The 26,410-nt window shown below is 44.0% G+C and overlaps 1 protein-coding gene across 1 annotated transcript; it reads right to left on the reverse strand.

The window, feature by feature from the left end:
- Positions 1-115: 115 nt before the first annotated feature.
- On the reverse strand, positions 116-26,410 carry LOC134342683 (interleukin-17A-like). The gene is made up of 3 exons (XM_063041102.1): positions 26,185-26,410; positions 8,991-9,214; positions 116-2,920 (listed from the first exon to the last, which is right to left on the reverse strand). Exons 1-3 carry the CDS (start codon positions 26,194-26,196, stop codon positions 2,680-2,682), a joined length of 477 nt encoding a protein of 158 aa, XP_062897172.1. The 5' UTR covers positions 26,197-26,410; the 3' UTR covers positions 116-2,679.

Here is a 26,410-nt window from a genome sequence, read left to right on the forward strand (position 1 = left end):
TTCTTTCACTACTTATAGATTTCTTTTTGTCTTTTTATGTCCTGCACAGAACTGCTGCTGCAAAACACCAAATTTCACAACATATATCAGTGATAGTAAACCCAATTCTGGTACCAAAAATTCCACAAACTACGGCACAGCCATTTCATGGTTTATTATTATAATAGTGACAGATTTCATATCACAACATGTCACTTGAAAGCATTACTGAAAATAAGTGCCATATGGACGGCAGAGAATGTTGTACAGACAGACATTGGTTCTAGGCAGTGTTCTTAAATCCTCCAATGACATTCTGGACAGATGACCGTCTAAACGCAGGCTACAAGAAGTGCTTTGAACAGTATATACCAGGAAATATTAGACCAATTATTGCTTAGTCACAATCTTGGCTCACTTGTTTATTGATTGCAGAGACAACCAGAGTTAATATTCAGTCAAAGGAACAACCAAGAAAATATTTAAAAAAAGACATAACCCTTCGCCCAGATATCAGAGGACTAGTGTATTTGGTTCCGTGTGTGTGGAAATGTGGAAGACAACTACATTGAGCATTCAGTGGAATTTTAATTACACCTTCAAGAGATTGGAGCAAATGTTCCTGAAGTTATTTTACTTCCGCATGATAGTGACAGCAATGGTTAAAAATCTTGGATGTGGGCGGAGCCCGGTGGTAATTTTAACCTAACACGCCTGGTGAAATTCCTTCATGACGCGGTGGGACGTTGACTTTGCAACCACTTGATCATTCTCTCAGTTAACTTCCACAGGGAGTAAAAGTTAGGCGGAGGGGGCATTTGAAGCAGGCATTGGACTTGATCACCTGACTTGTTTCACTCTGGGTGGGCTGAGTTAGAATCAGTCCCAAATTTCTGTGGGGGATTCCCTATGAGTTTACTATCATGAACACTTAAACCTGGGCATTAACCTTTAAGTTATGACAGTTCATTGGTAGTTCAATCTAATGGAAGCAAACTTCATAACTTTGAAGAACTAGGTCTGATCTTACTAATGAGCAAAGTCACATGCTTGAAAAATCATAAGTCTCAACATGCATCAAATAGCTCTTGACATCAAATGTTTAGATAGTGGGGGAAAAAAATTGCAGCTCTCTGCCCTTTGAGTAGTTGCGTCTCTCGTAGAGCTCCAGTCTACACGTTTGTAGTTTGCAGCAGGTAAGGTCAAAGTTCTTTCCTCATTCAGGCAATTAAGGAGCCACCAGACAGCAATTCAAGAAAATGTAAAGAACTGGCTGGATCACCAGTTTCACCAAAGGCCATGCCATATTTGTGAATTGTACTCTTTCCAAAGGCTGATTAGAAGTTGGCTAGATTTGGGCACAAGGAATTATCAAGGCGTCAGAGAGAGGAGCCTGTGCTTGCCCACCAACAGGCTCACCCTGCAATGATCTACAGAGATGTTGACCAAATGGGAAACTTTGCCCCTTGCATACTCCACAGCCATTGGAATCCAACCCAACCCTGTGCAATCTCCATCTTAAATCAAAGAAAATGTTTAATACAGACAGCATAGTGTGTTTACCCTGGTTAGGAAACACTACCCTGCCTAATCCCACCTTCCAGAATTTGGTCCATAGTCCCTGTACATGGTTCTTACTACCACTGCCCCCACCACCCTCTCAGGCGGTGAGTTCCTAATCACCACCAGTCACTGAGTGAAGCTAGTTTACTTCAACTCCTCTATAATCCATTGCCAATTGCATTAAATCTCTCCCCACTCCCTGGAGTTTACTCCAAAAATAGGTCCTTTCCATTTATCAATGTCCCTTTTACATCTTAATTGTCACATTAGCCTCCTCTCTTCCAAAGTAAAGGCCAACCTAGTTTTTCCATCATTGGTAAATGCTTTCAGCCCTGGCACTGTCCTTGTAAATCACATTTCCAGGGAGGTTGCTTAGCCTGCAACAGATCAGTCATCAAACTCAGATCTAACACAAAACTCCTAGCACTTGAGTGGATTTCAATTGCAGTTCCAATTGAAAGGATACTCTTAATAAAAAAACATCTGGCCAACTTGTTTCAGCCCTGCAGCCTTCCAAGTTTGAGTTTCTCTACCTCTTGCTTCTTGTGTGTGCCTAAACATGATTATATTACCACTGGTAGCCAAGTTTCTTTTCAGACCCAATGAAGAGTTTTGGCCCAAAACATCAACTCTTTATTCCTTTCCACAGATGCTGCCTGACCTCCTGCATTTTGTGTGTGAGAGAGTGAGAGAGTGAGAATTGTGGGGCAGACTAGCCTAATTCTGATCTGTTTTATGGCCCCAAATCTTTGAGGAAAATGCAGTGGGACAGCAAAGACTTCAGGCTTCCAAAGGAAGGCCTGCAGTAATCAGCAAGTTCTTAATGGGAACTAGCCCACCAGTCTATTCCAGGCACAAAGCTCTCTGCAATTGCAAAAAAAAAAACAGGATAAAATCTTCAGCCTTGTCGAATGTAGGGCCGATGAAATGTTAATGTCTTGGTAAGGGGGGTGGGGAGACAGTCCCATTTTCAATTCAATTCACCCTTCTGACACTGAGGGTTGGATAAGCAAAGTGGGGCTTTACAAAGCAAAATATTTCACATTTTTTTTTATCACTGGCTTATAGAAATGGTTTTCCATGAACCTTAAAAAAAAAGAGGGCTACATTCTTTCTACTGGGATCTTAGATGTTCCACTAAGACTTGTGCCCTGTGGGCATTACACAGGTGCAGAACAATACGATCTTTTCCACAGCCAGTCGGTAGATGTAGGTCTTGTGTTTGCACTTTGAGTCCCTTCTCAGCACTACGACGGATGTGTGATACGGCACACTTGATAAGCTGTTATCGATCTTCCCATTGGCTTTGATGCAGCCCTTGTACAGACAGTACGCTTCCATCAACTTCCTTGGGTAGCGTGCACTGTCTTCGTTAATTCTGTTTGAAAAGCAAAATAGTTCAAGATGAAACTGCTACCACTTTTGGTTCCCATGTTCCCCTCCAAATACATCAAGAAGAAAATACAAAATCCTGAAAATACATACCACCAGCCTCAAGGACACTGTTATATCCTTTTATGATAAGATGGACTCCTGACCTCAAAATGTACCTCATTATGGCCTTGCACTTTATTGTCTGCCTGCACTGTTTTTTTCTCTGCCACTGTAGTACCGTGCTGTGTATTTCATTATTGCTTTTCCCTTCTACTACCTCAATGCACTGATATGATGAAACGATCTGTGTGGATGACATGTGAGACAGGTTTTTCCATTGTGCCCCAGTACATCAGGTATCTCGATAGCGTCGGGGTTAGAGCGACACTATTACAGTTCGGCAGCATCGGAGTTAACAGTTCAATTCCTCTGTAAGGAGTTTGTACCTCCTCCCCATGGAATGTGTGGGTTTCCACCGGGTGCTCTGGTTTCCTCCCACAGTCCAAAGACGTACCGCGTACCGGTTAGTAGGTTAATTGGTCATCGTAAACTGTCCTGTGATTAGACTAGGGTTAAATAGGTGGGTTGCTGGGCAGTGCGGCTCAGAGAACTGGAAGGGCCTGTTCTACAATGTAACTCTAAATGAATAATTATAAAATAAAAACACTAGTCTCATTTGCCCAAATCCCTCTACAATTTTCCTGTCCATGTACTTATCCAAACGCCTCTTAAATGTTGTAATTGTACCTGCCTCCACAACTTTCTCTAGCAGCTCATTCAATCCATCCACCACCCTTCTCTGGCGTGAAGCTGCCAGGCAGGTCCCTTAAGATCACCCCCCCCCCCCCCGACCCCACCTAAAACCTTCAGTTTTTGATTCCATTTCACTGGAGAAAAAGATGGTATGCATTCTCCCAATGGCAAAACACACAAAATGCTGGAGGAACTCAACAAGTCAGGTAACACCCATGGAGGGGAATAAACAGTCAATGTTTCCGGAAGGATCTCAGCCTGAAAAATAGACTGTTTATTCATTTCCATAGATGCTGTCTGACCTGCTGAGTTCCTCCAGCATTCTGTGTGTGTTGCTCTGGATCTCCAGCATCTGCAGAATCTCTTGTGTTTGTGCATTCATCTTATCTAGGCCCTTATGATTTCATTTACTTTTATTGAGAGATACAACACGGAGCATCTCCTTCCGGCCCACTGAACAGTGCCACCCAGCGCCCCACCATTTTTACACTAGCCTAATCACAGGATCAACTAACCTACTAACCAGCTTGTCTTTGGACTACAGGAGCAAACCAGAGCACCTGGAGGAAAGCCCCATGCAGACGAGAAGGACAAGCTTTCTTACAGAGAGTGCCAGAATTGAACTCAGCACTCCTGATACCCTGAGCTGTAACAGCATCACACTAACCACTACATCTACATGGTGCCCCTATACTCCGCTATAAGATCAGCCCTCAATCTCCCAAGTTCAAGGAATAAAGTCCTGCCCAACCTCTTCTGGTAACTGAACCCTCAAGTTCTGGCAGCATACTCAAATATTGGAACATTGGTGATGTGCGAGGAAACTGGAGCAACCCCACACAGTCACAGCGAGAACATACCAACCCCATACAGACAGCCCGGGTCCCGTTAATAGCTACTGAGGGCCATTGTTCATGCAGACTTAATGTTGGTGCACTTCACAGCGCTAAGCAGTATTGCACCCATATTGTACTGTCTCAGTACTTTTATAGTTGTGTGCTGTAGCACTTACTTTTTATTCGCAGTTATTTTTGTAAATAACACTATTCTTTGCATTTCTGGTCTGATACTAACTGCATTTCATTGGCTTTGTATCTGTACTCGGCACAATGACAATAAAGTTGAATCTAATCTAATCTCCTGCTGCAGGACACACTTAATAATATTCACTTTTTGATTTGTTTAAGAATAAATGTTGCAACAGCAGAAACTCCTGATCAACCTGATGGGCAAGATGTTTATAAATCTGCTCTTTCTGGAAACAAACCCAACTGCTAAATACCACTTTAGTGACAAGTTCTAGCACATGCCCCGCAATGAAGTGTTAGCAACCATTCAGGCTCCATATCACTGGCACGCCATCCCTCCCTCACCTCCAGTTGTCCCAGAAGAGGAGGGGCAAGTGCTGAGGTCCTTCTGGTGAAGATGCTCCCACAATGGAGTTAGGGAGGAACGACCAGGATCCAACCATGATCACTGAATGGCCACACAGCAATGGAGAGTTACAACTCAGAAACAACTTTGTCCTACTCTACACCATTCCCCTTAATCAACAAACTCATTCGTGAGGCCAGTGATGTTGTGGGGATGGAACTGGACTCCCTCACGGTGGTGTCTGAAAAGAGGATGCTGTCTAAGTTGCATGCCATCTTGGTCAATGTCTCCCATCCACTACATAATGTACTGGGTGGGCACAGGAGTACATTCAGCCAGAGACTCATTCCACCGAGATGGAGCACAGAGCGTCATAGGGAGTCATTCCTGCCTGTGGCCATCAAACTTTACAACTCCTCCCTTGGAGGGTCAGACACCCTGAGCCAATAGGCTGGTCCTGGATTTATTTCCTGGCATAATTTACTTATTACTATTTAATTATTTATGGTTTTATTACTATTTAATTATTTATGGTGCAACTGTAACGAAAACCAATTTCCCTCAGGATCAATATCTATGACTATGAATTCCACTCACCTAGACATTCAAGCCAATTAATGTTCAAACTTCAAACTAAATTTATTATCAAATTACATACATGTTACCATATATGACCTTGAGATTCATTTTCCTGGAGGCACTTACAGGAAATAGATAATCTATGAAGAACTATACATAAACAAAGACCAGAAAACAACCAATGCGCAAAGACAACAAACTGCAAATATCAAAGATAGAACACTGAGAACCTCAGCTGTAAAAAGTCCTTGAAAATGAATCTGTAGGTTGTGGACAACAGGAATTCTGCAGATGCTGGAAATTCAAGCAACATACATCAAAGTTGCTGGTGAACGCAGCAGGCCAAGCAGCATCTATAGGAAGAGGCGCAGTCGACGTTTCAGGCCGAGACCCTTCGTCAGGACTGTAGGTTGTGGAATTAGTTTGGTGTTGTGGTGATTGAAGTTATCCTCGCTGGTTTGAAGCCTTATTGTTTAGGGCAATAACTGTTCCTGAACCTGGTGGTGCAGGTCCCGAGGTTACTGCACCTCCTGCTCGATGGTCGTTGTGAGAAGAACATGGCTTGGACAGTGGGGGTCCTTGATAACAGATGCTACTTTCTTGTGGCAGCACTCTTTGTAAATGCACTCAATGGTGGGGAGAGCTTTCCCTGTGATGGACTGGGCTGTATCCTCACTTTCTGCAGACTTTCCCCTTCCTGGGCATTGGTGGTTTCTACACCAGGCTGATGGGATACTCTCCAAAACACAAGAGATTCTGCAGATGGTAAAAATCCAGAACAACACACAAAATGCTGGAGAAACTCAGCAGGCCAAGCAGCTTCTATGTAGGAGAATAAAGAGTGAACGTTTTGGGCTGAGACCCTTCTCGGGGCTGGAAGGAGAAAGGGAAGACACCAGTAAAAGAGATTGGGGTGAAGGGAATCCTCATTATAGGAAGGACATGGAAGCTTTAGAGAGGGTGCAGAGGAGATTTACCAGAATGCTGCCTGGATTAGAGAGCATGTCTATGGAGGTAGGTAGAGCTTTTCTCTTTGGTGTGAAGGAGGATGAGAGGTGACTTGATAGAGGTGTACAAGATGAAAAGAGACATTGATAGAGAGGACAGCCAGAGACTTTCTCCCAGGGCAGAAGTGGCTAATACGAGGAAGAATAATTTTAAGGGGATTGTAGGAAAGTATACAGGGATGTTAGAGTTAGGTATTCCGCACCCCCCCCCCCGCACCCCCACAGAGAAGAGTGGTGGTAGAGTCAGATACATTAGGGATATTTAAGAGACTCTTAGATAGGCACATGGATGCTAGAAAAGTGGAGGGGGATGTGGAGGGAAGGGTTAGATTCATCTTAGAGTAGGTTAAAAGGTCAGCACAACATTGTGGGCCAAGAAGCCTGTGCTGTGCTATACTGTTCTATGCTTAATAGCCCCTGAGCTCCTCAGCAGATTGTTAGTTGCTCCTGACTCTAGTCGTTTATGTCACCTCGTCTTAGTTGGGATCAGTCCCCTCTCTCTTTTTTTAAAGTAAAGTCTGGTTTTATATACAGTATTTGCAAATTTCCCTTATGAAAACAAGTTCAGTTTACCCTTTTGCCTGTGTTTCCGGACAAGGATTTCTTGGTTTCACATTTGCTAGAGCAAAGATTGGACGAAGAATACTACTGACTCTTCCCTTTTCCCTCAGGATGAGAATCACAAGTTTATAAACTCAGGGAATGGACCAGTACAAATAGTGAATGGATCACTTCAATCCAAGGTCTCCTTATCCTTATTTGGTCTCTCCAGCCAAAGCTTCTTACTCCTGGTATCTGGTTGCTAAATTTCTTTTACACCCTCTACTAATCCATCATGAGATTAGCAGGAATCTCTGGATGGTGACTTAGAAGGCACCTCAGAGTAGGTAACTAGTCCTGATGAAAGGTCTTGAACTGAAATGTTGACTGCTTATTCCTCTCCACAGATGCTGCCCTACCTGCTGAGTTCCTCCAGAATTTTGAGACTGTGTTGCTCTAAATTTCCAGCATGTGCAGAATCCCATGTGTTTATCCCTTTCCTGTGCGGCTTTCTCTACATTGGTGAGACCCAGCATAGGTTGGGGGACCATTTAGCTTTGTCCACAAAAGGTGGGATTTCCTGGTGACCATACATTTTAATTCTACTTCCCATTCCATGGCCACCTCTACTGCCACGAAGAAGCCTCTCTCACTTTGGAGGAAAAACACCTCATATTCTGTCTGGGAACCCTCAGCCTATTGCTATGAACATTGATCACTCCAACTTCCCGTAATTTCTTCCCCTCCCCCTTCTCTCTTTTTCCATTTCCTGCCTGATTACCCCTCTCCCATTCTCTTCTCCTCACTTGCCTATCATCTCCCTCTGGTGACCCTCCTCCTTCCCCATCTATGGTCCACTCTATCAGATTCCTTCTTCAGAGCTTCCACCTATCACCTTCCACTTCTCCATCCTTCCCCCTCACCTGATCTCACCTATCACCTGCCAGCTTGTTCTCCTTCACCTCCCCTCACATTCTGGCTTCTTCCTCCTCCCTTTCTAGTCCCGATGAAGGGTCTCGAACTGAAATGTTGACTGTTTATTCCCCTCCACAGATGTTGCTGTACCTGCTGAGTTCCTCCAGAATTTTGAGACTATGTTGCTCTAAATTTCCAGCATGTGCAGAATCCCATGTGTCTATCCCTTTCCTGTACTTTTGAGCGGTGTCAGAATTTCTGCCTCCAACATATTTTCAGACAGTGGTTTCCACACCAGCACTACTCGTTTCTCAGCTGCTCTTGGTCCTTCTACCAATTAAGTTATTCCTGAAATTCCACCAGCAATGCCTCCTGTACCTGAGTGCATGTTCCTGGTCTTCAGCTGCTGGAACCCATTCATTTCAAGGTTCAACATGTTGTGCATTCAGAGATACTCAGATGTGTGGTTATTTGAGTTACCGTCGCCTTTCTGCCAGCATGAACCACTCTGAGCTCTCGCATTAACAAGTCGTCTTCCCCCACAGAACTGCTGCTCACCGGATGTTTTTTCTTTGATTTTCACACCATTCTCTGTAAACTCTAGAGACGGTTGTGTGCGAAAATCCCAGGAGATCAGCAATTTCTGAAACCATCCCACCTAGCACCAGCAATCATGCGAAGGTCAAAAATCACTTGGATCACATTTCTTTCCCACTGATGTTTGGTCTGAATAGCAACTGAACCTCTTGTCCATGTCTGCACGCTTTTATGCTTTGAGCTGCTACATGATTGGCTGATCAGATATTTACATTAACTAGGTGTACAGGTATACCTAATAAAGTGACACAGACTGTAGGTTAAGACTATTGTCTCCCAGTGAGCAAGTCCAAAATGCCCTGTAATTACCTGTATGACCAAGGGGAATTACTCTGTTCTCCAATCAGAGAGGTAAGACTGTGGGAAGCATTGAATTCTTTGCCAGGAATGAACTGCTCTGCGTTGGACCCAGAATGTTTTAGCTTGTTCAACAGATGCTTCTCAGATGGTTCAGCACACGAATGCCGGGCTGTAATGGATGGGACGGCCACTGACAGCAACACAAGGCACACAAGCCATTCCACCTGCAGAAACTAAAAGAGAATTCCTGGTTACAAAGGACCTTAAGAGAACCTTCTCATCAATCGTTCTCTGGAACCAACAGGTACACGTACGTACGTGTGTACGTATATATACACACACATACACACACACACACACACAATATGCTACTGGCGCTTCATTCATGTTGAGACCTGGGTGGTGGCAGGGAGTTCAATAGTTTTACAGCCTGGGGGAAGAAGCTGTTTTCCACCTTGTCCTAATGCTATGGCACCTTCTGCATGATGGTAGGGGGTTGGGTGGAAGAGAGATCCCAATGATATTCTTAGTCCTCAATCCTTTGTAGGGTCAGATGCCTTGCAATCCCCATACCAGACAGTGATGCAGCTGAACAGGACAGTCTCAGAATCAGAAAGAGGTTTAATATCACCGGTATATGTCATGAAATTTGTTAACCTGGTGACAGTAGTACAATGCCACACATAATAAATATAGAAAAACAAAATCACATTAAATTACAGTAAGTACATATGTATGTTAAATTAAAAACAATAGTGCAAAAACAGAAATAATAAGAAGTGAGGTAGTGTTCATGGGTTCAATGCCCATTCAGAAATCCGCTGTTCCTGAATCACTGACTGTCTCTTCAGGCTTCTGTACCTCCTTCCTGACAGTAACAATGGGATGAGGGCATGTCCTGGGTGATGTGGGTCCTTAATAATGCATCATCTTTCTGATGCACCGCTCCCTAAAGAGATCTTGGGAGGCTTCTACCCATGATGGAGCTGATTAATTTTACAACTTTCTGTAGATTCACCCGATCCTGTGCAGTACCCCCCCCCACCCCCCGCCATACGAGACAGTGCTGCAGCCTGTCAGAAAGCTCTCCATTGTACAGTTATAGAAGTTTGTGTTTTTGGTGACAAACCAAATTGCATTCCTAATGAGATATAGCTGCCATCTTGCCTTCTTTATAGTTGCATCGATATGTTGGGATCAGGTTAGATCCTCAGAGACCTTGGTACCCAGGAACTTGAAGTTGCTCACTCTTTCCACTTGTGATCCCTCTATGAGGATTGCTTCATATTTCCTCATCTAGCCCTTTCTCAAAATTGGTTAGAACTTCCTCGAACAACAAGTTCTCTCCCAGGGATGAGGTCTTTGGAATTTCTGTAGTATTGGGTTGTTACAGAATGGGGTTGCTAGCCCCATGCCAAACCTTCCTCCTTTCGCTGCCAGACTTGGGACTGTCCATGGTGGAGTGGCAGGAGTTGATATCACACTTAAGTGAAATGCTGACCTGTGTGAGATCTGGGAAGGTTGGGTTAAACTTAGTAATCCAACCTTCCTCCCCACCCCCAGTTTTCCTGAGACCTTGGCCAAGCCTGCAACCTCAGTGTCACTGTCCCCACCCTAACATTCTCCAACAACTTCAGTACACATCCTTCACTAATGAACCTGCTTCCAGAAGAGCAGAAGTCTCTTGGCATTTTGGCCAACGTCTCTCGAATAGCCAAATAAAGGGGTCATAAATTAGTCAAAACTAACCAAAGCATCACCGGCACTGGCATATATACAGAAAGGTGCCAGAAAGAGGCCAGGAATATCATGAAGGATCTCACCCACCCTGGTTATGGACTATATGTCCCACTCCTCACAGGGAGAAGGCTATGTAGCATCTACACCAGGATCACCGACTCAAAAATAAACACAATTACTTTCCCCAAGCAGCAAGGCTGATCAACACCTCCACCCACCATCACCACTACTTTATTACTTCCTTTCAGTCACCTTAAATACAGACACTCCTGTGCCTAGCATCATTTTATAGTCATACAACTGTGTTATGTATTGATATGCATTTCATTTTTTAAAATTGTGATCTTCATCTTATTGCGCCAAGATGAGGCCCCCCCTCAGGGTGGAGAAGCAACATCTTGTATCATGTCTGGCTACCTCCAACATGATGGCATGAATATAGCCTTCTCCTTCCAGTGAAGGAACTCTCTGCCCGCCACCACCAAATTCCCATCCCAACTTTTCACTCCTTTTCACCTGCCTATTCCCAACCCCAGGAAAAATGATCAGGCTCTATCTCCTCATTAAACTACCCAATATTTGAGTTGGAGGGGACAACTTCACTCACCCCACCAGTGAAATGGACTTACAATCCACCTCATGTTCTCAATGTTAATTTTTGTTTATTTATTGAGATACAACAAGGAGTAGGCCCTTCCAGCTCATCAAGCTGTGCTGCCTAGCAAACCCCAACAATCCCAATTTAACCCTAACGAGACAATTTACAATGACCAACTAACCCACCCTGTACATCTTTGGACTGCCAGAGGAACCAGAGAAAACCTATGCATTCTACAAGGAAGGCATACAGTGACTCCATATAGGGGACACCTGGATTGTACTCCATACTCTGATGCCCTGAGCTGCAATAGCATCATGCTAACCACTATGATACTGAGGCACCCATTTATTAATTATTATTACTTTTTTCTCTTTCTTTCTGTGTTTGCACAGTTCTTTTTTAACCACATTGGTCGTTGTCCATCCTGTTGGGTGTGGTTTCTTATATTTACCATTACTGCCCGCAAGAAAAGGAATCCCTGGGTTGTATACAGTTCGTGTCGCTGCCCTCAGAGAGGCCACAGGGTCCTGATGTTCTTGGAAATATTATCAAAACTCAGATCTGCGGATTTGGCCTCTGTTGGTTCTATGTTTTTTTTTGTCCATTCTTTCTTGTTGCCAATTGGCAGGCTGGAGATATGGGTGATCTGTTTTTGTGCAAGGGAAGGTTTGGGTTTGAGAGTTTCTTTTTGTGTGGGGTGGAGGGTTGTTGCTGCCTTTCTTTCAACTACTATGGTTTTTCTGTATTTTATGGCTATCTGGAGAAGACAAATCTCAGAGTTGCATTCTGCATACATACTTGATAAAAAAATGAACATATGAACCTTTGATAGTAACTTTACATTGAACTTTTGAACAATGAAATCATCCAATGGAGAGACCTTGATGATCTTCCCAACAGGTACCTCCCAGCTAACATCACTGAAACAGACGCAAGGCATGTGTGAGCCTGCTTTCTTCCATCACACTACAATCACACACAAATAATGTACAGTATGTATTTGCGAAATGCTTTGGGCTATTCAGCATTGTAAGGTGGTGTTTATAAATGAAATCCTTCCGTGACAGAATGTTTGAGAATGCAGGTGTGAACTTGTGTTCCTTCTACCCTCTGTTACATGCCAGAACGCCCAGGAGATTGCAAATACAGGGTGCAATGCAACTCATCTTCAACAAAGTAGAAGTAACTAAAGTTCACCTGGCCCTAGGGAATACAAACTTTAAAAATACACTTTACCTCTACCCAGATGGTTCAGACTGAAATGACATCAAGCACACAATCTAGGTCAGGAACTGCATGTAGGTCAGAGTGACTCCCTTTCAGTCAACCAATCTTTATCAACAGGTTCCAGATGGGCTGAAGGGCCAGCTTCAGAGCTCCATGACTCTGTTGGCGATGATTGGAGCTTTGCAAATATTCCTCAAACACACTGGAGGTTTTCTTTGAGCTCAAAACGATGCAGTTAACCACAAGGTCATAAGCCCATAAGAATCTGACTCGCCATTTCATTATGGTTGATCCATTTCCCTTCTCAGCCCCAATCTCCTGCCTTCTCCCTGCAACATTTCACACTCTGGCTAATCAAGAACCTATCAACCTCTGCCTTAAATACACCCAGTGACCTGGCCTCCACAGCCGTCTGTGGCATGTCTTAAATTTTGAACATAACAGCACAGTACAGGCCCTCCAGCCCATGATGTTGTGCCAACTTCTTAGCCTACTCCCTTGTACACAGCCCTCCATTTTTCTATCATCCATGTGCCCACCTCAGTTTCTTAAATGCCCCTAATTTATCTGTATCTACCACTACCCCTGACAAGGCATTCCACACAGCCACCACTTTCTGTGTAGTGACACCCCCCTTGACTTTTCTTCAATTACCTTCAAATTATGAACTCATTAAAACACAAGAGATTCTGCTGATGCTGGAAATCTAGAGTAACACAAAAAATGCAGGAGGAACAGCAGGTCAGACAGCATCTATGGAGAGGAATTAACAGTTGACGTTTTGGGCCAAGAACCTTCATTAGGACTAGAAACTTTACAGCTTTTCAATTCAGGCCCCCACACCAGTTTGTATTCCTTCCATATCCACCCCCGCCCCCCCCCATCTTATGCTGGCTTCTTCTCCCTTCCTTTACGGTCCTGATGAAGGTTCTCAGCCCAAAACGTCGACAATTCTTCCTCCCCACAGATGCTGCCTGACCTGCTGTTCCCCGCCCCCCAACATTAGCCACTTCCACCCTGGGAGAAAAATATGCACTACAAAACCTGTTCACACTTGGAGTCAAGGTCAATCAACCCAACAAGTCCACGTAGACATTCAAGCGCCTGTTTATACCAATTCTATACCTCATTTCATTCTCCATATTTTCTCATTGAGTTCCGCCCCAGCCCCAGATGCCACAGCTCACAATATACAGTGGAGAATTTGCCAGCTCACAGGACTTTTGGAGGTGGGAGAAGACCAGAGGATCCAGAAGAAACCCTGGCGGTTGCAGAAAGAACATGCAGATGTTACACAGACAGCACCAGAGGCAAGGACTAAATCAGGTTCACTGGAGCCCACTGATGCAACTGAGCTGTCATACTTAAAATAAATTGATTAATTTAGAACAGTTGTTGAACAGAGGATGGGTGGCAGGGCGGAGATACGTCCCTACCAAAGGAGGGGTAAGGCGCTCCTTCTCTCCACTAGCTTGCAGGTCACTGTTGAGCAAGGGGTAGCATCTGCTTAGCCCACCCCCACCACGCCCAATCTGGGTGACGTCAAGCCATGGGAGCAGGTGGTGGATGGTTGTATCAGCAGCCGGTGCATATCACAAGCCCTGGTTATGTGACCACTGACACCAGGCAGGCAATCTCTGAAGAGTAGTGATAATGGGTAGGGTCACCTGTCTTGTAAAGACACTGCCCAGAACCACTTCTGTAGAAAAATTTGCCAAGAACAATCATGGTCATGGAAAGACCGTGATTTAGCATCATATCATATGATGATGCTAAAACTTTGAATATCTATAGACATGTAGTGAACAGTATATTGACTGACTGCTTCACTGCCTGGTATGGAAATGGCAAGCAATGCCCTTGAACAGAAATTCCTACAAAAAGTAGTGGATACAGGCCAGTCCATCACAGGTTAAGCCCTTCCTACTATAGAGCACATCTACACAGAGTGTTGTCACAGGAAAGCCAACATCCATCATCAGCGACCCCCACCACCCAGGCCATGCTCTCTTCTTGCTGATACCATCACAAAGATGATACAGGAGCCTTGAAAATCACACCATGTTCAGGAACAGTCACTACCCCACAACCATTAGGCTTTTGAACCAATGGAGATAACGTCACTCAACCTCATTTGCCTCATTACAGAACTGTTCCCACAACCTATGGACTCACTTTCAAGGACTATTAATCTCATGTTCTCAATATTTATTGCTTATTATTATTTCTTTCTTTTTGTATTCGCAGAGTTTGTTGTCTGTTGCACACTGGTTGAGCACCCAGTTGGAGCAGTCTTTCATTGATTCTATTATGGTTCCTGTTCTATTATGGATTTATTGAGCATGCCCGCAGGAAAACAAATCTCAGGGTAGTAAGTGTGACATATTTGTATTTTGATAATAAATGTATTTTGAATGTTTAATGTTTCTGGGTTACTGTTGTTACGTACCCCGTAACTGGGTTGCCAAACCAGCAGAAATGGATCACTCAGTTGGAGTCTGGAGTACTAGAACTAAGAAAGTTTTATTAAAGAAACAAGCAACACAGTAATCGAAAGGATAATAAATGCAACAATTCAACAATGATAACCACACATGTGCACAGAATTAAGATAACAGCATCAATCAAGCTCTATCGTTGTCTAGGGGTTAAATGACCAATTTCAAAATGACTCAAAGTTCAGTCCAGTTTGTAGTTCAGTTCGCAGTAATCGTTGCCATGGCGATGGACAAGGTGGGGGAAGAGAGACAGAATAGGAACAACTGATCATTCAGAACACTGCTTCACTCACAGACCAGCGGGATGGCTCACAAACAGCATTTGGGCGGGTCCTTGGTGATGTCACCTGAGGTCACCGACTGTGACCCCTCCTCCAGATGCGGTCGATCCTCTGCAGTGAACCCGGCACCCAGGCAAGGGCGGACACACACCGGGTTCCCGCTGATCGTACCTTTCCACCCTGTGCGTTGTCCGGTACTTCTCACCACTCGTGAGAGGCGCACCGCTTCCAGGGTCTCGTTACCTCGGGTGGCGTGTGTGTCTGTCTTAGCGAACCTGTCCCTTTTTATCCCCCTGCTGGGGTATCGCCTGTCCATCACTTCAAACAGTTCAGGGTTCAAAAGGGGGGAGCCGCTCCAGACAGCTCTTCCTCCCACATCCCTTCATTACACATCTCCAGACGCTGCTCCATTGTTCCTTATCTCTCCTTCCCCTGAGGGCAGGTGGCAGACCAACTGCTGATGCCACTGATGCTAGCCCAGGCCAGCAAACATCTTAATTTTATGTGTATTCTCGTAACACTGTTTGCTTTTTGCGTCATTTGCTCTTATTCCCCCCCCCCCTCCACACACACCTCTGATGGTCTTGTTCTGTGGGGAGGTTTCTTTCAATGAGTTCTATGATGTTTGTTTGTTTTGTGGCTGTCTGCAAGAAGATGAATCTCAAGGTTGTATTTTACATGTACACACACACACACACACACACACACTTCGATAATAAATGTACTTTGAACTTTGCAATTCTCTCCTCCCCTCCCTCTGTACCTCCCTTCCTCCCACAGAGCTCCTCCAGCAGATCGCTGGTTACTCCGGTGGGATTCGAGCTCACAACTTGCTAACTGTGCAGCAAAAAGCCATACTGCAATTGGGACCCTAATGTGTCTGGGAAAGTTAGAGGAGCAATTGGCTCCAGTCCCTCCCAGCCTGTAACAGGAGCAAAACAAATGATTCCAGATGTCTTGAAGCACAACTCATTCCTTTTCGAGAATATGGCCACAGTCACCTCTACTTCCTGTGGAGACTGAGATCCTTCGGCGTATGCAGGCCTCTCCTTCACATGTTCTACCAGTCTGTTGTCACCAATACAATCTTCTATGCAATGGTGTGCTGGGGCAGTGGCATCAACTCAGGTGATGCTGACAGGCTCAATAAACTGCTTAGAAAGGCTGGCTCTGTTATAGCCTTCAAACTGGACACACTGGAGGCTGTGGTAAAACAGAGGACCCTATGGAAAATCCTGGCAATTCTAAACAATGTTTCTCACCCTCTGCATGCCAACTTGGCTGAATTTCTAGTAATAGACCAAAACAACTGCACTTTCCAAAAAGCACTAATGAAGTCATTCTTACCCTCAGCCATTAGACTCTATAATAAGTCAACCTATAGCAGGGGAAGTGATGAAACCCTCTTGTTAGGCTGTTTGAGGTCATTTATTTTTTCTTTCTACTTCTTGTCTAATATTTATATCTATGCATTTGTAATGCTACTGTGACATTGTAATTTCCTTTGGTATTAATGAAATATCTATCTTCTGTGAAGCAATGATTTAAAATCAATCAGATGTGTTAAAATAGGTTTAAATAATGTTTAAAATCATTAAATGTAGTGCTAATAAATAGTTCCACCAAATGCAGCACCTTGCACCTCCTTTGGTAGGGACGCACCTCCACCCAGCTATCAGAAAAGCTAATAAAGTAGTTCCACCAAATACAGCTGGTCATCGTCACCTAAATAAACATGAGTAAGCATGCCTTCACTAAAAACAGCCCCTTTGTTTTTGAGAAAGTTATTGGAAGCAGCTGAAATTACATCAGTGGCTTTTTTGAGTTAACATACTGAAAGCATTTATGGAGACATTCCCGGGATGTTATGTTCCCAGTCATACAGTTCTATGGAAAACACATGGGGCCAGAGCTGAGTCAAAGCCTCCCCACCATTGAGGGCATCTTCAAAAGGTGGTTCCTCTGGAAGGCGGCACCCATCATTAAGGACCCTCGCTACCCGGGACGTGCCCTCTTCTCCTCACTCCCATCAGGGACCTGGTGCAGGAGCCTGAAATGCAAACTCAATGTTCTAAGGACAACTCCAGGTTTCTGAACGGTCCACGAATGCAACCTCACTATTTTGTTGTTTTTGCACTATTTATTTTTAAATACATCTTATTAAAACCTATAGTTATTTTATATGTATTGTAGTGAACTGCTGCAGCAAAAAAAAATCATGACATATGCCAGTGATAATACATCTGATTCTGAATATTGTCCTGTACTGGATAAGACACAGGCAAGGTGAACTGAGACAGATAGATCACAGAAAATAAAACTGTACAGCACTATACAGGCACGTTGGCCCACAATGTTGTACTGATGTTTTAACCCAGTCCAAAATCAGTCTAACTCTTCCCTCTCACATAGCCCTCCGTTTTTCTTTTCTTTCATCCTTGTACCCATCTAAGAATTTCTTAAACATCTCTAATGTACCTGCCTTTACCACCACCCCTACTAGGGTGTACCACACATCCGCCACTCAAAGACCATCTTTCACATCCCCTCCATACTTTCCTCCAATCACCTTAACATCATGACCTCTCCTCTTAGCCATTTCTGCTGTTGGGGGTGGGGGGGGAAGAAAATCTCTGGCTGTCCACTTGATCTATGCCTCATCATCTTGTACACCTTTATCAAGTCAGATCTCCTCCTCTTCCACTCCAAAGAAAAAAGCCCTAACTCGCTCATCTTCTTAAGAGATGCATGCTGCTCAACAACAAATTTCCTTCGAAGCCTGGATATGAATCCAAACAGACTGATGTTATAAGATCTTCTCTACTACAAGTACAACATGAATATTTTAGTCTGATACTTACCCCCAGCACTGGAGTATCATTGATTATGGGCAAAATTGTAAACCAAATTGTGATTGTCCTACAATCAGGTCAAATCCTAGCAATACAAAGGTAGTTAAAGTCTGTCCCGAGCCTTATAGGCCCATCAGGCCAGTGCTTGTGCCGGTTTCCGTGGCATGAAGCAACAGAGTTCTAGACCCCCTCCCCCCAGATAGGACGCCAGTCTAACGCGAGGTTAACCCCCAGCATTTTGCCGGTACCCATTTTCAGCTGGGTAGACTGGAGCAGTGTGTGGTTAAGTGCCTTGCTCAAGGACACACACGCTGCCTCGTCTGGGCTTGAACTCACAACCTTCAGATCACTAGTCCAATGCCTTAACCACTTGGCCACACGCCACACAGCAATACAAAGTAACACAAACAAAATGCTGGAGAAACTCAGCAGGTCAGGCAGCAGCTACGGAGAAGAATAACCAGTAAAAGTTTTAGGCCAGAATCTCATTCACTGGTGGACAAGAACTCAAATCTGGTCAGGTCAGGTCACCTGAAAAATTTCCTACTTTCCCAAAATGACCCAAAATTAATTAATTCATTACACCCATCTGATAGGGTTGCAGCTTAAAACCACCAAGCCTAGTGGTGGGGCAGGTACATTAGGGACATTTAAAAGACTCTTAGATAGGCATATGGATGAAAGAAAGATGGAGGGAAGGGTTGGAGTGATCTTGGGAGTAGGTTAAAGATCATGGGCTGAAGGACCTGTACTGTGCTGTTCTATGCTTTAAAACCCCAAATGTCAGCAAACAGTGTGACGCAGAGGGAAAACCCTTGGGTCAATTGGAGAAGTAAGGGAACTCAGGGAAATTCCTCTCCAAGTTCTGAAAACAGTTACTTATGCTCCTATGGACCGTAGCTCGGGCCGTACGTCACCTTTTCCTCCACATCCTATCTGCACATGGTTAAAATATGGAAGTGGTCCAACTATCGTAGGCACTTTTAGTGTAAATTAAGGTCCATTGTAGAATATTGCAAAGTATTATCACAAGCCAATCATGTTATCTACAGGTATCTCTACCCATTGTGCTTACACCAGCTTAAAATGGGTCAAACTAAACCCTTTTACACTCTGCCTATTTTCAACCCTTTACCTCTTCCACCTTCCCAGCTTCTCATTTCACCCCCTCCCTTCCCCCACCCACCCTCATCTAGTCTCACCTATCATCTGCCAGCTTGTGCTCCTTCTCCTTCCTCCGCCCTCATAGTCTGGTTCCCCCCGCCTTACGTTCCAGTCCTGATGAAGGGTCTCGGCCTGAAATGTCAACTGTTTATTCCTCTCCATTGATGTTGCCTGACCTGCTGGGTTCCTCCAGAATTTTGTATTCGTTGTTCTTGATTTCCAGCACCTGCAGAATCTTGTGTTTCTTCCTTTCCCGTTTGTGGTCAATTGCCTGTTCCTCAAATGTTCACAAGGTACTTTTGAGCTGTGATGAGTATTACTTCCTCCAGCACATTTTCAGTCAGTGGTTACTCATTGAATCTTCTCCGAAGATCATCATCTTGTCGTGCTGGAGAGGCTTGTTTGTTCCTGAGATCCCAGGAATGTTGCCATCTGGAGCTTAACTCCTGGTACAGTCACCCATAGTGGCAAGGTCAAGGCAGGAGGTTCCGCAAAGAGCGATCCAACCAAGACCTCAACAGTGGAACTAGCAAAAGTTCAAGTACATTTATTATCCAAGTATGTATACATTATACAGTCTTGAGATTTGTCTCCTTACAGGCAGCCACAAAACAAAGAAACCCTAAAGATCCCATTAAAAAAAAGACCATCAAATGTGCAGAGAGAGTAAAAACAAATCATGCAAACAATAAATTCAATTAAGTACCGTTCTGAACTGAAGTCCACAAAGAGAGAACGTCCACAGACCCTTAGTTCAGCACAGAGCAGAGCAAACCTTGTAGAGCAGCAAACTGAAATGGTCCATCCCTTGCCTCAGGCCCTGACACCCTGACTTTTCAATCTGGCCCGCAACTAAGTCCTCATCCAAACATCAGGTTCCCTCCAAGTCCAAAGGGAGGTTACAGGCTATTGCTTGCAATGATTGAAAGAGTGATTAACTAAGTATTTAGCCGTTCTCCTTGTTCATCGACCACCAACCAGAAGTTGCCGAGATTCACCAACGCCATCTTAAACCAGAAGACGATGACACACCACAACAGCAGTGAAGGCGGAGGAAGGCTGCAGCAGTCATCTTGCATTCCAAGCCACTGTGGCCCTAACCCCGATCTGTCAAGGACTGTGGGGCGGCTGCCCGTACATTAACCTTCCCACATTAAACAAAGTCACGCACGCACAGACGTTCTCCATTCAGGGAATCTACCCCATCATTCTGGGTATGTGGAACCCAGGTCGGCCTCTACACCTGCCAATTAACCACCTGAGAACATCACGTGCAAATGGAGTGATCAATGTTGAATGTACTTCTGTTTCTCAACTTCTCTCAGTCCTTCTATCAATTCATTTTAATCCATTCTTTGTCCTTTCTCTAAAGGGAAATAGATCTCTTTCATTCATCCTGTTCAGGTCACACCTCAGTTAAATCTCCCTCAGTCTTTTTTGTCCAAAGTACACAATCACAGGTTAGACTGCCTTCAATAACTCCACTCTGCCCCCCGCACCCCCGACCCGTGCTAACATGTCCTGCCTAAGGCACGGGGAACAGCACTGTACAGTCCTCACTGTAGCTCAGTTAACTCAATATATCAACAATCTGCTGGACGAACTCCAACAGATTGTTGGTACACAATATTAACATGGCAAGTGTGAGGAGAGAGAGATACAAAGGAGAAAAGGTTACCAAGGAAGGGACAAGTCTAAAGGAGGTGTACAGGCTGTACACTTATCACTCTTCCTAAGAAGCCGGGAGCAATATAATGTCAGTTACATAGAACAATAAGTTTAATGAGTCCTATCACCAAGATACTTCTAAGAATTTTGATGACAAGAGCTAAAAGTAATGTGGTTCTGTGAATGACAAAGGTACAAGAAACGCAATATTGATGTTAAGGATACTATCAGAACGAGCTATTCAAGTGCAAAAAGATTTGTTTGTTTGTTTTATCGACTACACAAAAGCATTTGATAAAGTGAAGCACAATAAGTTATTTGAAATATTACAGAAAAATCTAGATCTAGATTCGAAAGACCTTCGCCTAATCAGAAATCTGTACTGGGAACAAACTGTCGCTGTAAGAATAGATGGAGAAATAAGTCAGTTTACAAAAATCAAGACAGGCGTTAGACAAGGGTGTGTTTTCTCCCCTGATTTATTTAATGGGTACAGTGAAACAATATTACAAAAAAAGAGACATCTTGGGATTCAAAGTTGGTGGTGAAAACATCAATAATTTCAGATATGCAGATGACACTGTGTTAATTGCAAGTACGGAGGAAGAACTACAAAACTTAATTGATATAATTGTTGAAGAAAGTGCAAAAATGGGTCTATCTATCAATTGCAAAAAGACAGAATGTATAGTGATATCCAAAAAGAAGGAGAATCCTATCTGCAGGCTGAGAATAAACGGGGAAGACATAAAACAAGTACAGAACTTTTGTTACTTAGGAAGCTGGGAGACATCAGATGGCAGGTGTGACATGGACATCAAAAGAAGAATACGGATGGTAAAAGACACCTTTACGAGAATGAAGAGTATACTGACCATGACAACCCGCTTCAGAGTACTGAAATGTTATGTTTATCCAGTTATGTTATATGGCTCAGAATGTTGGACAATATCTAGTAACATGAGGAAACAAATTGTAGCAGCAGAGATGTGGTTTTTGAGGAGGATGCAAAGAATATCATGGACGAAACGAATATCTAACAAGGATGTCATGAACAGAGCAAACACAAAAAGAGAAATAATGTATGAGATCATGAAAAGACAACATAACTTCATTGGACATGCGATTAGGAAAGAGGAGTTGGAATGCATGGTAATTATGGGAAAGATTGAAGGGAAGAAAGCAAGAGGGAGGCAAAGACAAATGATGATGGAGACAGCAGCCAGAGAACTGGAAATGAATACCAATGAATTGATCCACTTGACCCAAAACAGGAGTGTGTGGGCCATGGCAGTCAAAGCTCAAACTGGGCACGGCACCTGATGATGATGACGATGAGCAGCAACTGTGGGGCGGGGGAGCGGAGAAAGGGCTCTCAATGTTTCCAGCTGAAACTCTGCATCCAGACTGAGAATAGAGAGGGAGAGAGAGAGAGAAAAAAGGAATCACAAATAATAAAAAATAAAAATCTCCCCTATACACTGGCCACATCGCCACTCCACTCTCAGTCCTGATGCAGGCTTGCAGTCTGAAACATTGACAATTCCTTCCCCTCTCCACAGTGTTGCCTGATCCACTGAGTTTCTCCACAGTCAAGATCCCACAAACATTATGAGCAGATCAATTAGGCAATCCAGTGAGGTAATGGTCAGAGTGGAACCTCTCTGGAATCTTTGCCTGGACAAGTGTATGTATTTTCCAAACAACAGGAATTCTGCAGATGCTGGAAATTCAAGCAACACACATCAAAGTTGCTGGTGAACGCAGCAGGCCAGGCAGCCTGGCCTGCTGTGTTCACCAGCAACTTTGATGTGTGTTGTATGTAATTTCCAAGACTGATCTGAAGGATGTTACCTCTGACAATGCAGAAGCCGTTCAGTGCCACTGTGTACTGTTACTACAGGCCATAGAGAGAGACACACACACAAAAACCCCTTCCCGCCCCAAAGCTGGCCAAGCAGCATCTATGGAAAGGAATAAAGAATCGACATTTCATGACAAAACTCTTTATTCCCCTTAGTAGATGCTATCAGTCACATCTTCTTGCAGCGGGAGCTAGATGTTGAATGTGAGAAGGGAGGGGGGTCAGAGATTTAAACAGAGGAGAAAGGGCTACTTGACAGGGAGAGAAAGTATAAATGGGATGTACAGGGCAAGTTCAATTTTTCACAGAGAGTGGCTCATGCCTGGAATGTGCTGCCAGGAGGTAGTGCTGGAACCAGATACCATAGAGGCCATTAGAGAGATACAGGGAATGCAGGGATGTTCATCGTGTACAGGCAGAAGGGATTTAGTTTAATTTGGCACATGTTCAGTGCAGTCATTGTAGCTAAATCCCTTAAAGTCATCGTACAAGCTGTTAGGGTGGTTAAGAAGGCATATGGTGTGTTGGCCTTCAGTAGTCGGGGGCCGTGAGTCAATGTTGCAGATCTGTGAAACCCTGGTTAAACCACACTTGGAGTATTGTGTTCAGAGCTGGTGGCCTCATTATTGGAAGAATGTGGAAGCTTTAGAGAGGGTTCAGAGGAGATTTACCAGGATGCTGCCTGGATTAGAGAGCATGTCTTATGAAGAAAGGCCTAGTGACAAAGAGCTTTTCTTTTTGGAGAAAAAGGAGGATGAAAGGTGACGATGGAGGTATAAAAGATGTCAAAAGGCATAGATAAGTGGATAGTCAGAGACTTTTTCCAAGAACAGAAGTGGCTTATATCAAGAGACCTAGGAGCAGAATTAGGCTATTCAGCCCATTGAGTCTAATCCACCATTCTATCACGGCTGATTTGTTATCCCTCTCAACCCCATCCTCCTCTATTTTCCCCATGACCTTTCACGGCCTGATTTATCAAGAACCTATTAACCTCCACTTTCAATACAGCCAATGACTTGGTCTGTACAGCTGTCTGTGGGAAAGAATTCCATAGATTCCCTACTCTCCGGATAAAGAAATTTTTCCTCATCTTTGTTCTAAAGTCACTTCCCTCAATTTGAAGGCCATGCCCTCTGGTACTACACGTCCCCAATATAGGAAACATCCTCTCCATATCCACTCTGTCCAGACTTTTCAATATTCAGTAAGTCTCAATGAGATCCCTCCTCATTCTAAACTCCAGCAAGTACAGAACCAGAGCCATCAAATGCTCATATGTTAACCCTTTCATTTCTGAAATCATTCTCACGAACCTCCTCTGGATCCTCGCCAATACCAGGACATCTTTTCTTAGATAAGGGACTGAAAACTGCATCCTTGCTTTTGTACTCTAGTCCTCTCTAAATAAATGCTAACATTGCATTTGCCTTCCTCACCTCCCACTCAAGCTACACATTAACCTTTTAGGAACTCCCCCACTATATGGAGGGACATAATTTATAAAGTGATTGGAGGAAAGTATCCCGGGGGGGGGGGGGAGCTGTCAGAGACAAGTTTTTTTTATTATTAACACAGAGATTGTAGAGTACATGGAAGACCCTGCCAGGGGTGGTGGGAGAAGCATATATATTAGGGGCATTTAAGAAACATGGATGATAGAAAAATAGAGGGTAATGGGGCAGGGAAGGGTTAGGTTAAAATGTTGGGACAACATTGTGGGCTGGAGGGCCTGTGTTGTGCTGTAATGTTCTATATTCTATGTATGACCTGCTTCTGTGCTGTATATGATCATGACAGTAGGGCCAAACAAGACACAAGAAAGACAGCCGACACTGGGAACCTGGAGCAAAGCTGCACAAGAGGCTGGAGAAGGAGATGAGAGTTCACCTTCACCAGCACCACCATTAAAGAAACGCTGCTGGGGTGAAAGATGCAGAAACTATAAGAGTGGGTGAGATGTAGGGGAAGGGAGAGTGAAACTGAGGGGTAATTAACGGAAATAAATAGCAAACACGAGATTCTGCAGATGCTGGAGATCAGGAGCCACACACACACAAAATGCTGAAGGAACTCAGCAGGTCAGGCAGCATCTATGGAGAGGAATAAACAGTCAACGTTTTGGGGCTGAAACCTTTCATCAGACAGTAAATCATGCTCGGAAGGATATGGAAAGATACCACCCAAAGTTAATACTGCTCTCCAGTGTTCTCTCCTTGGAAAAGAAACTGGATTAAATCTGTCTGCAACTGAAACTGAGCGAGATGAGGAATTGCTCTGTACTTATCCTTACAGAAACATGGTTCTAGGATACCATCAATCTTCAGACTATGCCACTCAAAGACTTGTGCTAATACTATTTTCTGACTGTGTGTGCTGGATTGTAACTATATATGCTGTGTGTCTATATGTACTGTGTTTTACATCTTGGTCCTAGAAGAACACTGTTTCGTTTAGCTGTATACATGTGAATGGTTGAATGACAATAAAACTGAACTTGAAATCCTTGGATTAAGCCCTTCTCAGGATCTGATGCAACAAAAGCATTGGACATTACAGCCGAAAATACGGGTTGGTATAACGCTTTCTCTCCTCTGGGTCATCTGGGCTTTAGTACAACTCTCACAGTATACAGTTGTACTGAATGAAGTCTCACAGTTTGCCAAGCAGTACCTCAGGCCAGTAGTTCGAAGTAAGCTTCTTAGCAAAGTACATATGTCACCATATACCACCTTGATTCATTCAATTCCAATTACAGAAAAAAACCTTTGAACTTGTGAAATAACTTCATGTGGACAGATAAGAACTCCCTAGTATACCCTGAGCCCCCTATGAACTGATGTTAGATGAAAGAACAGTCATGGCATTATTTGAAGAAAGATAGAATACGTTCAGGAACAAAACTAGGTTTCGACCCGTTACTAACTGGAAACAGTGCAAAAATGCATTGTTTTAATAACTAAAAAGAGAACATCTGCAGATGCTGGAAATCCAAGCAACACACACAACTCAGCACGCCAGGCAGCATCTATGGAAGAGAGTACAGTCGACGTTTTGGGCCGAGACCCTCCAACAGGACTGTACTCCGTTCCACGGAGGCTGCCTGGCCTGCCAAGTTCTTCCAGCGTTTTGTGTGTGTTCCTCGTTTTAAAAGCAAACGACACAGTGAAGGTCCCGGGATTAACAGCGCCCGTCTGCAACACTTGTATTTAAAAAAGTTGTCTTTCAAAAGTCAATACAACTTGGTAAGGAACGAGAGCTCCAGTCACAGCCTGCAAAACCTCTTAGGTCATTATTACTGGAGTTACCTTTGAGTGCATTATTGTAGACTTCCTCCGACTCGATTTTCACCTTGCGTGGTCTCTTGACTGCAGACTTGCCCCTGCTGTCTGGTAGTAAGAACTGACTCCCGCTCTGGGGAGCTTTTATGAGGCGCTCTTTGTGGTTTCGACTGCGGAAACCCCCGAGATCCTTCGGCGTTCTGCGTCGTTTCAAAGCGCGTCAGCCCAAGAGGGGAAGGGAAAAAGAGAGAGA

The sequence above is a fragment of the Mobula hypostoma genome, chromosome 2 (genome assembly GCF_963921235.1).
Source record: "Mobula hypostoma chromosome 2, sMobHyp1.1, whole genome shotgun sequence".
Lineage (NCBI taxonomy): Eukaryota > Metazoa > Chordata > Chondrichthyes > Myliobatiformes > Myliobatidae > Mobula > Mobula hypostoma.